The sequence below is a fragment of the Agelaius phoeniceus genome, chromosome 23 (assembly GCF_051311805.1).
Source record: "Agelaius phoeniceus isolate bAgePho1 chromosome 23, bAgePho1.hap1, whole genome shotgun sequence".
Classification (NCBI taxonomy): domain Eukaryota; kingdom Metazoa; phylum Chordata; class Aves; order Passeriformes; family Icteridae; genus Agelaius; species Agelaius phoeniceus.
In genome coordinates this window covers 6852864-6865395 of record NC_135287.1, presented here as the reverse complement: position 1 = coordinate 6865395, position 12532 = coordinate 6852864, and the positions used below count along the sequence as shown (strand labels likewise).

The 12532-nt window shown below is 48.4% G+C and overlaps 1 protein-coding gene across 1 annotated transcript; it reads left to right on the top strand.

Moving 5' to 3' along the window:
- Positions 1-868: 868 nt before the first annotated feature.
- Positions 869-5818, top strand: LOC143695645 (uncharacterized). Its single transcript, XM_077190024.1, has 4 exons — positions 869-1174; positions 3553-3760; positions 4359-4417; positions 5314-5818. Exons 1-4 carry the CDS (start codon positions 1012-1014, stop codon positions 5451-5453), a joined length of 570 nt encoding a protein of 189 aa, XP_077046139.1. The 5' UTR covers positions 869-1011; the 3' UTR covers positions 5454-5818.
- The last annotated feature ends 6714 nt before the right edge of the window (positions 5819-12532 follow it).

Below are 12532 nucleotides of genomic sequence, written 5' to 3'. Positions count from 1 at the left end.
GAGAGAAACTGGAGCTGTTTTCCTCATGTCTTTGAGGTGTTCAGCCAAAATTACTGGAGAGGAATCACACCAAGGATGAGTCCCCAGCATGAAAATTCCATGTTCACCACTGAGGGGTTGTGAAAAGGGTTAAGGAGAGACCAGCCCTCCCCAGGCTCTTGGCCCTTCATGATCCAGCTCTTTCCAAGCAGGATCAGAAGCTGAATTTGAGCATTTTTACAGGGCTCTTCCCTCTCTGGGTTTTTCACATTCTCTGGAATTTCAAGAAAAGCCTGGAGATCAAGACTGGAGGCTCCTCCACATTTCCAGGGTTTCTACAAAGAGCTCGCAGGGCTGGTCACCACTCCAAGGGACACAGACATTCACAGACCTTGGTGTCCAATGCAGGGGTTCCTCAGGGATGTCCCCAATGCCCATTTGAACCCCTTAAACAGGGCTCACCCCTTGTTTTTCACCAGTTCTGGGCAGGTAGGAGGAAGTGTCTCTATCAGTGAAACCTCCAGCGGCTCTTGGCCCTTCATGATCCACAGACCCTTGGCCCTTCATGATCCAGCTTTTCCCAAGCAGGATCAGAAGCTGAATTTGAGCATTTTTACAGGGCTGTTCCCTCTCTGGGTTTTCCACATTCTCTGGAATTTCAAGAAAAGCCTGGAGATCAAGACTGGAGGCTCCTCCCCATTTCCAGGGTTTCTACAAAGAGCTCTCAGGGCTGGTCACCACTCCAAGGGACACAGACATTCACAGACCTTGGTGTCCAGCCCAGGGATGTCCCCAGTGCCCATTGGAACCCCTTAAACAGGGCTCACCCCTTGTTTTTCACCAGTTCTGGGCAGGTAGGAGGAAGCGTCTCTATCAGCGAAATCTGCAGGGGGGTGTGGACGTGTGAGCTGGATGGGGAGGAGGAAATATTTGCATTTACCTCATCACAGCCCGGGTATAAAAGGGGCTGGGAGGGGGTGAGGCTCCCTCAGTCCCAGGGCAGGTGGGTGAGCAGGAGGCACCAGAGGGGTCATGGCAGCTTTCCTGCTCCTGGCACCGCTCCTCCTGCTGGGGACAGCGCCTGGCCAGGCCGACACGGACACTGAGGGGTGCCTGTGGCTCTGGAACGCCACCGAGGGGAATTTCTCTGTGGAAACAACACCTGGGACTTACCAGCCCAACACGACCTACCTGGGTAAGCCAGCCCTGCCTGGAGCTCACAGAGAGAGTGCCCTCTGTGCCTGCCCCTCCCGACTCCCGCTGCAACTGCAACCTTCTCTTTCTGCTTTCATTCTTCTTCATTTCAGGCGGGAGATGGGTAAATGGTGCTGTTGTTACCTCTTTGTTCCTATTTCATCTTTCCCTCCACAGCTCAATCCCAAATCCCCTTTCTCTCCTCCTTTATCTTTTTGCCTGAGCTTGCACAGAAGGAGCAAAGAAAAGACAGAACTTGGGGAAGTTGTTTTGTGGTTTGGTTCCCTCCCCTCCTCTCGGACTTTGCCTTTCTGCACAGACAAAGGGGAAGAGGTGACTTTGGTGCTGACAAACGTTCAGCATCCACGGGAGGAAATGGATTTCAGGCTGCAGAAGGATGGGGCAAACACAGCCCTGAGCCTGCCAACAAACCCCCCTGTGCCCTGAGGTCCAGGAAAACCCAAATTCTGAGAAAACAGTGGAGAAAAGACGTCCTGAGCATTGTGTGATCCTTCCTGCAGGGAGGAGGAGTGAACCACACACAGGGGCTCCCTCAGATCCCACCAGGCAGCACCCACAGCGCTCAGCTGGGGTTCCTTTCATTTGCTCACTGCTGCTATTTCCATTGTTTCGAGAAGGGAATTGAGGTTGGATGGCAGCTCCTGCCTCACCTCAGCTGCTGGACGTTCTGGCTGTTATTTCCATTGTTTCGAGCAGGGAATTGAGGTTGGATGGCAGCTCCTGCCTCACCTCAGCTGGTGAAGGTTCTGGCAGCTTTGGTTTGAAGGCAGGGCTGGCCCGAGGCGGGCTGGAGGCTGGGAGGGACATGGCAGGGCACTCACAGGGACCTGGGCAGGTGTTGGTGGCCAGCAGGTGTTGGTGGTGGCCGCCAGGGGTTGGTGGTGGCTGGCAGGTGTTGGTGGTGGCTGGCAGGTGTTGGTGGCCAGGGTGTTGGTGGTGGCCAGCAGGGGTTGGTGGTGGCCAGCAGGGGTTGGTGTTCAGCAGGGGTTGGCGGTGGCCAGCAGGGGTTGGTGGTGGCCAGCAGGGGTTGGTGTTCAGCAGGGGTTGGCGGTGGCCAGCAGGGGTTGGTGGTGGCCAGCAGGGGTTGGTGTTCGGCAGGTGTTGGCGGTGGCCAGCAGGTGTTGGTGGCTGGCAGGGGTTGGTGGTGGCCAGCAGGGGTTGGTGGTGGCCGGCAGGTGTTGGTGGCCGGCAGGGGTTGGTGGTGGCCGGCAGGGGTTGGTGGTGGCCGGCCGGGGTTGGTGGTGGCCGGCAGGGGTTGGTGTTCAGCAGGGGTTGGTGGTGGCTGGCAGGGGTTGGTGGTGGCCAGCAGGGGTTGGTGGTGGCCAGCAGGTGTTGGTGGTGGCCAGCAGGGGTTGGTGGTGGCCAGCAGGTGTTGGTGGTGGCCAGCAGGGGTTGGTGGTGGCCAGCAGGTGTTGGTGGTGGCCGGCAGGGGTTGGTGGCTGGCAGGGGTTGGTGTTCGGCAGGTGTTGGTGGTGGCCAGCAGGGGTTGGTGGTGGCCAGCAGGGGTTGGTGGTGGCCAGCCGGGGTTGGTGGTGGCCAGCAGGGGTTGGTGGTGGCCGGCAGCTCCTCCCAGCCCCACCCGGCCATGGTCCGTCTTCTGCTCTGGAGAAAAGCCCCGAGAGCCCCGGGGCTGGGCAGGGAGGGTGAGGCACACCCAGCCAGGCTGGGGCTGCCCAGAGGTTCCTTCTCCAGCCCTTCCCGTCTGCAGGGCGGGCACAGGGCTCTGCCTGGGCCGCCAGGTGTGGCACCAGGTGTGGCACCAGGTGTGGCGCCAGGTGTGGCGCCAGGGGCTGAGCCCGGTGTGAGCAGCTCAGGGACACATAAAGGGGTTTTTTTGGGGGGTAAAACACCCTCTGTGCTGGCTGCTGTCACCACGAGTGCCACACAGGGTGTGGGCAAATCCTCAGGGCTCGGGGCAGAAATCTCATTTTGGCGGAAATGGAAATCCCATTTTGGCAGAAATCCCATTTTGGCAGAAATCTCATTTTGGCAGAAATGTAAATCTCATTTTGGCAGGAATCTCGTTTTGGCAGAAATGGAAATCTTGTTTTGGCAGAAATCTCATTTTGGCAGGAATCTTGTTTTGGCAGAAATGTAATAATGGCAGAAATGTAAATCCCGTTTTGGCAGAAATCCCGTTTTGGCAGAAATCTCATTTTGGCAGAAATGTAAATCCCATTTTGGCAGAAATCCCATTTTGGCAGAAATGGAAATCTCATTTTGGCAGAAATCTCATTTTGGCAGAAATGGAAATCTCGTTTTGGCAGAAATCTCATTTTGGCAGGAATCTCATTTTGGCAGGAATGTAAATCTCGTTTTGGCAGAAATTTCACTTTGTCCCTCTCGCTCTGCTCCCAGTGACCATAAAGGATGACAGGAACCACAGCAACAGCTCGGGGACGTTCCTGCTGCAGGCCCTGAGCCCCCAGAACGCCTCGGTGGGGCGGTGGGAGAATGCATCCACAGGGATGTGCAGCTCTGTGCTCACAGCAGTGCTGAACATCTCTGAGAGAGCAGCCAGCTGGACATCCCCCCCTGAAGGGAACCTCTCCTCTGTGCAGATCAGGTGAGCATTGATCCCCCCGAGCCTCCAGCTGGGACAAACCCACAGCCACCCCCTCCTCCAGAGCAGGGCCTGAGCACATCCTCCAGAGCCCTCTGGATTTTCCTTTTCCTCCTTTTTTCCTTCTTCTTCTCCAACTTTTGCTGCCAAAAGCCACCCCAGGGGTGCTGTGGGAGTCTGGAGATGCTCCCAGAGTAGAAATGCAGATTAATCCCATGGAAATGGCCCAGCTGAGCACTCCCGTTACCCCAGTGGGAGAGGCTTATCCAAGGCAAGCAGAGCCTCCAGCCTTATCTGTGGGGAGGAAGCTCAGCCAGCTCCTGCCAGGAGTGCTGCTAATTACAGGGAGCAGATGGTTCCCAGGTAATTGCCATCCATCCCCAGCCCAGCCAAAAGGTGATGGAGAAACAATTTCAGATGTTGAAAACACCCCCCCAAAGAAAAACCCCTCAGTGTGGCTGGAGGGCAGCATCAGTGAGCTCAGGGTGGCTCTGGAATTCCTGACCCTTCCTCTGCTGGCAGTGTCCCCTTTCCCATCCCCCTGGGACACTCAGCTCCTCTCCCCTGAACTTGTTTTCCTCTCTCTTCCCTCCTCCCACAGGGTCTATCTCAGGCTCCCTGGTAACATCACTGAGCTCAAGACCTGGATGCTGAACAGAGGTAAATAAATCATCTCCATGGAGGTGAATAATCTTCATTTCCAGCCTCTGGGCGAGGACAGGACACACTGAGCTGGGGCTTCACTCTGCTCAGGGCTTGGGGAGAGGGCAGGGAGGGATTTGGGGTGCCTGGAGCTGAGGATTTCCCCTCTCTCCAGCAGCCAGGCAAAGACAGAGGGTTTTCAGGTCAGAATTCTAACTTAAAACCTTTCCCAGCTCCCTTTTTCCTTTAAGGGACGTGAAACAGCTGCAAACCAGGGGCCAGGCTTGTTGATCTCTGCAGGGACTGGCACAGGAGAGGGCTGGGAGCTGTGGCTTTGCTGCCAGGAAGCATTTCTGGTGCTCCAGGCCAGAGGGGGATCAGGGTCAGGGTCAGGGTTAGGGTCAGGGTCAGGGTTAGGGTTACGGTCAGGGTTAAGGTCAGGATTAGGGTCAGGGTCAGGATTAGGGTCAGGGTCAGGGTTAGGGTCAGGGTTAAGGTCAGGGTTAAGGTCAGGGTTAGGGTTAATGTTAGGGCCATGGTCAGGATTAGGATGAGGGTGAGGGTCAGGCTCAGGATCAGGGTCAGGGTTAAGGTCAGGGTCAGGATTAGGGTTAGGGTCAGGATTAGGGTCAGGGTTAGGGTCAGGGTTAGGGTCAGGGCCATGGTCAGGATTAGGATGAGGGTTAGGCTCAGGATCAGGGTCAGGATTAGGATGAGGGTTAGGGTCAGGCTCAGGATCAGGCTCAGTCTCAGGATCAGGATCAGGGTCAGGCTCAGGCTCAGGCTCCTCTGATGTCCTCAGCCACCCCCCTCCTGCACAGAGACTGTGACCTCTCATTCCTGTGAACTCACAGAAGCAGAGGCTCTCATCTGGTCCTTTTGCATTTGCAATCAATTTTTTTTTTCCATTTCAGGGGCAGAAACCACCCCGGTGCCCTCCAGCACCCCCTCCACGGCCAGCACCACTCCCAGCTCTGTGGGCAGAGCTCAGGGCAGCTCCTGGCTCCTGCCTGCCCTGCTGCTGCTGCTGCTCACAGCCCGGCTGCTCTCCTAGAGGGGCCCCTTCCCCTGCTCAGGAGCACGGGGCTGAGCTGATTCACTCAGGAAAACTCTCCCTTGCTGGGAGACATGTGTGAGAAATGCACCTGCACGGGAAATGAGGAAGGTTTGTGTCAGTGCCCAGCTGATCCTCCCCTGCTGCCCATGAGCTCAGCAAAAGGAAATTTCCCCAGCAGAGATCCCCCTGCCCTGCCTGTGCTTCTCCGACCCAAAAACGGGCGAGCAGAGCCCAAGGAACACGGGGCACTCGTGAATCCATGATTTCCTCATTGCCTGAAGGCATTCTGTGAAGCACAAAATGCCCAAAGGAAGGACAATTATTATTATTATTATTATTATCCCTTCTTCTCTTCTTCTTTTTCTTCTTTGTCTCCTTCTCCATCTTCTCCATCTTCTTCGTCTTCTTCTCCTTCTTCTCCTTCTTCTCCTTCTTCGTCTTCTTCGTCTTCTTCGTCTTCTTCGTCTTCTTCTCCTTCTTCTCCTTCTTTGTCTTCTTCTCCTTCTTCTCCTTCTTCTCCTTCTTCTCCTTCTTCTCCTTCTTCTCCTTCTTCGTCTTCTTCTCCTTCTTCTCCTTCTTTGTCTTCTTCGTCTTCTTCATCTTCTTTGTCTTCTTCTCCTTCTTCTCCTTCTTCTCCTTCTTCTCCTTCTTCTTCTTCTCCTTTTTCTTCATCTTCATCTTCTTCTTCTCCTTCTTTGTCTTCTCCTTCCTCCTCCTCCTCCTCCAAGAAGCTCCAGGAGGGCTCTGCCTCTGTCCCCCCATCCCCTCCTGGCACAGCCCTGGATCTCAGGGAGCCTGGGGAGGGAAATCCAGCCCAGAACCCCCAAACCCGGCCAGGCTGAGCCCAGGAGAGGCTGCACAGTCCCCACCAAGCCCAGGAATTTCTGCTCCAGAAACCCCCGAAATTTCCTTCTTCCAGCAGATGACAAAGTTTCTCTTTGTTCTCCCTCTATTCTTTTGGCCTGGAAAGGCAAGGTGGGCATTTTGTGTTCCTCTTTTATTTTATTTTATTTTTTTTAAATCAACAGCTGATTTTTGCTGTAGGGCAAGATTATTGTGTGGGCCAATGGATGTCTTGATTTTATTGTTGTTTGTATTTTTATAAGGGCAAAATGTGTGTTTGGAAATTTTCCAACTTGTGGGAAGCGATTTTTTTTTTCTCCCTTAAACAAATCTAAACAAAATAAGGAATTACAAATCTAAATAAAATAAGGAATTACAAATCTAAATAAAATAAGGAATTAAGATTGGTTCTTGCACCTCCCATTATTTCCTGCTGATGTTGTTGGGGCTGGGGGGGGTTTGAAATTATTCCGAAATATTTGGCTTTGATCCCACTTTGATCCCAAATTGCTATATTTCTATTTCTCAGGAATTCAGAAAGAAATTCTGCCTGCCCGTTTCCATTTCTCAGGAATTCAGAAAAAAATATTTGTTGTATTTCTATTTCTCAGGAATTCAGAAAAAAAAAAATGTGCCTGCCCACTTATATTTCCCAAGCATTCAGAAAAAAATTATTATATATATATTTCTCAGGAATTCAGAGAGAAATTGTGCCTGCCCATTTCTATTTCTCAGGCACTCAGATATCAGCCCTAAGAGGGATTTTTTTTTTAAAATCCCATCAGAATTGTCCAAAATATTATCCCTAAGAGCTGACAGCTGTGATTGAACATTGCTGAGGCTGGTTTGGCTTTCAGGTTGAGCTTTCACTGAATTCTTGCTTGTTCAAATTGTACAAAATCCATGGTTTGCCTCAAAAAAATAAAGGTAATTCAAGGTAATTCTCCCTCCCGTGCCCTGAGTGCAAATTCCACTTGTTTGATCCTAATTTCCACTTCTTCCCTGATTCCTGTGAAGGAAGAATTCCCCAGCACAATTTCACATTTTCACAGGTGCAGTTTGAGCCTGCAGGGCTCCATCCACGGAATGTTCTCGCAGAATCTCAGAGAAATGATTTTTATTTTAGTGGCCAGCCATTAAATTCGGCTTCTGTTTAGCAGACAGGGCAATTAGCAGAGATAGGAACGTTCTTTATCAGTGCACAGCACACAATAAAATCCTAATTAGTGCTGGAAATGACTCCCATCTCTTTGTGGACCCATCTATCTGCTGAGATTACAGCCTCGGATGATAAATGTGAAATTGCATTTAAATGTCCCTGTGGCACCTCCCATGTCCCACATTATCCCCATGTGCTGCTTTGTCCCATCCGTGGGCCTCATCAGTGGCATTTTCATTCATTTTTACTCCATTTTACAGCAAAAATGAACTTTTCCTTTTACACCCTATTTTCCCTAAATAATAAGGAAAAAACATTTTTAAAAAGTGCTAAGTTCACAAACTAAACTCACAAACTAAACCCACAAACTAAACTAAGTTCACAAAAAAAAAAAAGCTTAAAACTTAAATTTCACAAAAATTAATTCAACCGGGTTTAATTTTCATTCATTTTTACTCTATTGAGCAGCAAAAATGAACATTTCCTTTTACACCCCATCTAAATCCCCCCAAAAAATAGGGAAAAGCTTTTTTTAAAAAAGTGCTAAAAACTAAATTCACAAGAAAAAAAATGCTAAAAACTTAAATTTTACAAAAACAACCAAGCTTAATTTTCATTAATTTTTACTATTTTGAGCTGCAAAAATGAACATTTCCTTTTAAACTCCATCCATTTTCCCTTAAAAATAGGGAAAAAACTTTTTTAAAAAAGTGCTAAAAACTAAAGTCACCAAAAAAATGGTAAAAACTTTAATTTCACAAGAACAACCAAGTTTAATTTTCATTAATTTTTACTGTATTGAGCAGCAAAAATGAACCTTTCCTTTTACACCCTATTTTCCCTAAAAGATAGGGAAAAAACATTTTTTAAAAAAGTGCTAAAAATTAATTCACAAGGAAAAAAAAAAAAAAGCTAAAAACTTAAATTTCACAAAATAACCAGGCTTAATTTTCATTAATTTTACTGTGTTGAGCAGCAAAAATGAACATTTCCTTTTACACCCTATTTTCCCTTAAAAAGAGGGAAAAAAACCTTTTTTTTTTTAAGTGCTAAAAAATAAATTCGCAAAAAATCAGAACAGCCCCAACTTTTTGTTTTAGAGAGGATTCCTCACTGAAAAATCTCCCTGTGGGTGTCTCAGGGGGAATTCTGGGCTCAACACCACAGTGAGGGTTAAATTTGCTCCATTTCCATCCCACCAAAAGCCCAGCGCTGCAGGGTGAGCTGCTTAATCCTCTGCCACATTCACTGAATTTCTGGGTAAATCTACGGGAACAGAATTGTTTAATTCTTTGCCACATTCACTGAATTTCTGGGTATATTTATGGGAACAGAATTGTTTAATTCTTTGCCACATTCACTGAATTTCTGGGTACATTTACAAGGACAGAGCTGTATAATTCTTTCCCATAATCAGTGAATTTCTGGGTAAATCTATGGGAACAGAATTGTTTAATTCTTTGCCACATTCACTGAATTTCTGGGTACATTTACAAGGACAGAGCTGTATAATTCTTTCCCACAATCAGTGAATTTCTGGGTAAATCTATGGAAACAGAATTGTTTAATTCTTTGCCACATTCACTGTATTTCTAGGTATATTTATGGGAACATATCTGCTTAATCCTTTGCCACATTCACTGAATTTCTAGGTGTGTTTATGGGAACATAATTATTTAATCCTTTGCCACATTCACTGAATTTCTGGGTAAATCTATGGAAACAGAATGATTTAATTCTTTGCCACATTCACTGAATTTCTGGGTAAACTTACAGGGACAGAATTGTTTAATCCTTTGCCACATTCACTGAATTTCTAGGTGTATTTATGGGAACAGAATTATTTAATCCTTTGCCACATTCACTGAATTTCTGGATATACTTATGGGAACATATCTGCTTAATCCTTTTCCACATTCACTGAATTTCTAGGTGTATTTATGGGAACATAATTATTTAATCCTTTGCCACATTCACTGAATTTCTGGATATACTTATGGGAACATATCTGCTTAATTCTTTGCCACATTCACTGAATTTCTGGGTAAACTTACAGGGACAGAATTGTTTAATCCTTTGCCACATTCACTGAATTTCTAGGTCTATTTATGGGAACAGAATTATTTAATCCTTTTCCACATTCACTGAATTTCTAGGTGTATTTATGAGAACAGAATTATTTAATCCTTTGCCACATTCACTGGATTTCTGGGTAAATTTACAGGGACGGAGCTGTTCAATTCTTTGCCACATTCACTGAATTTCTGGGTAAATTTACCAGCAGAACTTGGAATTTTCCACACCAGTGTACAAACAATTTCAGGGGAAAAGCCACGAAATGCCCCTGAACACCCAGCCCCAGTTTTTCCTCCTCATTTTTCAGACTTCCACGCTCCGTTTCCACTTGGCCTCCCCCCTGCACAGGGTATTAATTAATTGGTGCCAATTAACGCCAGGCACAAACAAACACCCTAATGAGCTTTACCCAGGGCGGGAATTGCTGGGTGGGAGCTGTGTCTGCTCCGGGGCTCTGGAAAATGAGGAAATTTGGGGAATTCTGGGGCACAGACAGTTCCTTTTCTCAGTGACCCGCTCCAGTTTTTGGCTCCTTGTTGGATTTATTCAGTTCCCTGTGCTGGCACTGCCAGCCCAGCCCCAAAGTGAGCAGGGGCACTGCAATCCCCAAAAAAACCAAAACCATTTAGGAGGGAAATAAAAACACCTTAAAAAGGGAAATAAAAGCACCTTAAAAAGGGAAATAAAACACCTTAAAAAGGGAAATAAAAGCACTTTAAGGAGGGAAATAAAAACGTCTTAAGGAGGAAAATAAAAACCCCTTAAGGAAGGAAATGAAAACACCTTAAGGAAGGGAAATAAAAGCACCTTAAGGAAGGGAAATAAAAGCACCTTAAGGAGGAAAATAAAAACCCCTTAAGGAAGGAAATGAAAACACCTTAAGGAGGGAAATAGAAGCACCTTAAGGAGGGAAATAGAAGCACCTTAAGGAGGGAAATAGAAGCACCTTCAGAAAGGGAAATAGAAGCACCTTAAGGAGAGAAATAAAATCACCTTAAGGAGAGAAATGAAAGCACCTTAAGGAGAGAAATAAAAGCACCTTAAGGAGGGAAATAGAAGCACCTTAAGGAAGGGAAATAAAAGCACCTTAAGGAAGGAAATGAAAACACCTTAAGGAGGGGAAATAGAAGCACCTTAAGGAGAGAAATAAAATCACCTTAAGGAGAGAAATAAAAGCACCTTAAGGAGGGAAATAAAAGCACCTTCAGGAGGGAAATCCCAGTGGGGAACTGGAGCTGGAGCTCTGAGCCCAGAGGAGCAGCTCCTCATCCCTCCGTGTGTGGATTATTGATTAACTCCTGCATTGTTTGGGCTACCATGGGCTGTAAAAAGCCAGCCCGAGGAGTGGCCCCTGCCTGGCAGAACCTGGGGCAGTTTCCTCTCTCTGCTGCTCCTTCTGGGCTCCGAATGTCCCCAGGTGTCACAGGAACGGGATCAGCTCCACTGCCACAGCTGCACCCTCAGTCCTCCCTTGGCTGCTGTGCTTCAAAAACGGGGAAAAAAAAAACCAAGATTTTTCCTCCTCCAGTGAGGCAGAATGGGGAAAACCTCCCTAAACTAAAAATTAAAATGAAAATAAATAAAAATAAAAAGGAAAGCTGCTGCTGGACAGATTTCCTGGGCTGCCTCAACCTTTGCTTTTGGCTGACAGGAGCAGATGGTGCCACAGGTGTCAAACTCCAGCAGCTGCTGGCACAGCCAGCCCTGGCCTGGCATTTGCTCAGAAAAGGAGCAGTTTTGGTGAAAATCACAGAAACCCCTGCACTGTTCCCACAGACACCTCACAGGACATTCCAATAAATTATTTATTGTGCCCAGCTCTTCCACAAACCCTGATTTGGTTTTAGCATGGGGCAGGAAGGCAGGGCTGGGTCTTTCAGTCCCACTAAACACAACTGGGCACTGTTAATGACATTTCCTGTCGTTATTTCCCTGCCATTCTCATTTCCATGCACCAAAGCTGGAAATCCTGGTCCCACAGCCTCTGCTGGGATCAGCTGTGGCCTCTCAGGGCTGTCCCCACTGTCACCTGAACTGTCCTCAAAGCATTTCATCACTCAGTAACCCGGGCAGAGCTTAATGTTTAATTCTGGGAGTTCATTCCCTCCCTCCCTCCCTCAGCTGGGAATCTGGAATCCCACAGAGAATTCCCTGCAGAGCTCCCTCTGAGCACGATGAGGGGACAGAACCCACCGAAATCCCAATTCTCACACCACTGAAATCCCAATTTCACCTCCAGCCCTGCTGTTTCCAGCCCCATTTCACCCAAACCCCTGCCCAGGCACCCAATTTATTCCCATTTCCCCAGAGCTGCAGTCAATTTAAATCCGAGAAATCAGAATAATTGGCACAGATCAATCTTCACAGCAATAAACGCACTCAGGGGCTTTGTCAGGGCTGCGGAGCTGCACAAACCCTCAGCAGTCTGGGCTGCTTTTTCTGCCTCCGTGCCAATAAAAGCAGCGGGCAGTGCTGGGCAGATGTAACGTTTGTTTGCCCGGCTTTTGCCAGCAGCTGAATGGATTCGTGCTCTGATAAAGAGAGCACATGATGCGTTTGAGTGTCCGTGAGTCACCGCAGCCACGGGTGCTCTGTGAATCAGCAGCACCAGCCCCGAATTTACATCATTGCAGAGCAGCACGAGGGGGCAGAGCAGCTGCAGAAACCCCCAGGCTGAATAAAACCTGCTGCTTCCACATTTGGGGAGGGAAAAAAGCAGGGAAAAGGGGCAAATGTGCCAGCTGAGTGTTTATTCCTCCCGGGGCACTGAGCGCTCCGTGCCTGGCTCACACCGCAAGGAACCTGCAGCCAAATATCCCCCAAAGCACCACCTTTAAAAAGGAAAAAAAAAACCAAAACTCCTCAAAGCTGCAGCTGCCAGGGCAGAGGTTCTGCTCTGCCAAAGGGAATTTCCCTCATTTCTCTCCCAATTCCCTTTCTGAAGCTCTCCAGGGAGATGGAGTGAAGCTGAAGCAGGGCAGGGACAGCACAGAGCTGT

Bases quoted from the DNA above. Each gene is read 5' to 3' on its own strand.
- LOC143695645 (XM_077190024.1), top strand. From the start codon at position 1,012: ATGGCAGCTTTCCTGCTCCTGGCACCGCTCCTCCTGCTGGGGACAGCG. The intron at 3,761-4,358 runs GTGAGCATTGAT...CTCCTCCCACAG, and splicing joins CTCTCCTCTGTGCAGATCAG to GGTCTATCTCAGGCTCCCTG. The intron at 4,418-5,313 runs GTAAATAAATCA...TTTCCATTTCAG, and splicing joins GACCTGGATGCTGAACAGAG to GGGCAGAAACCACCCCGGTG.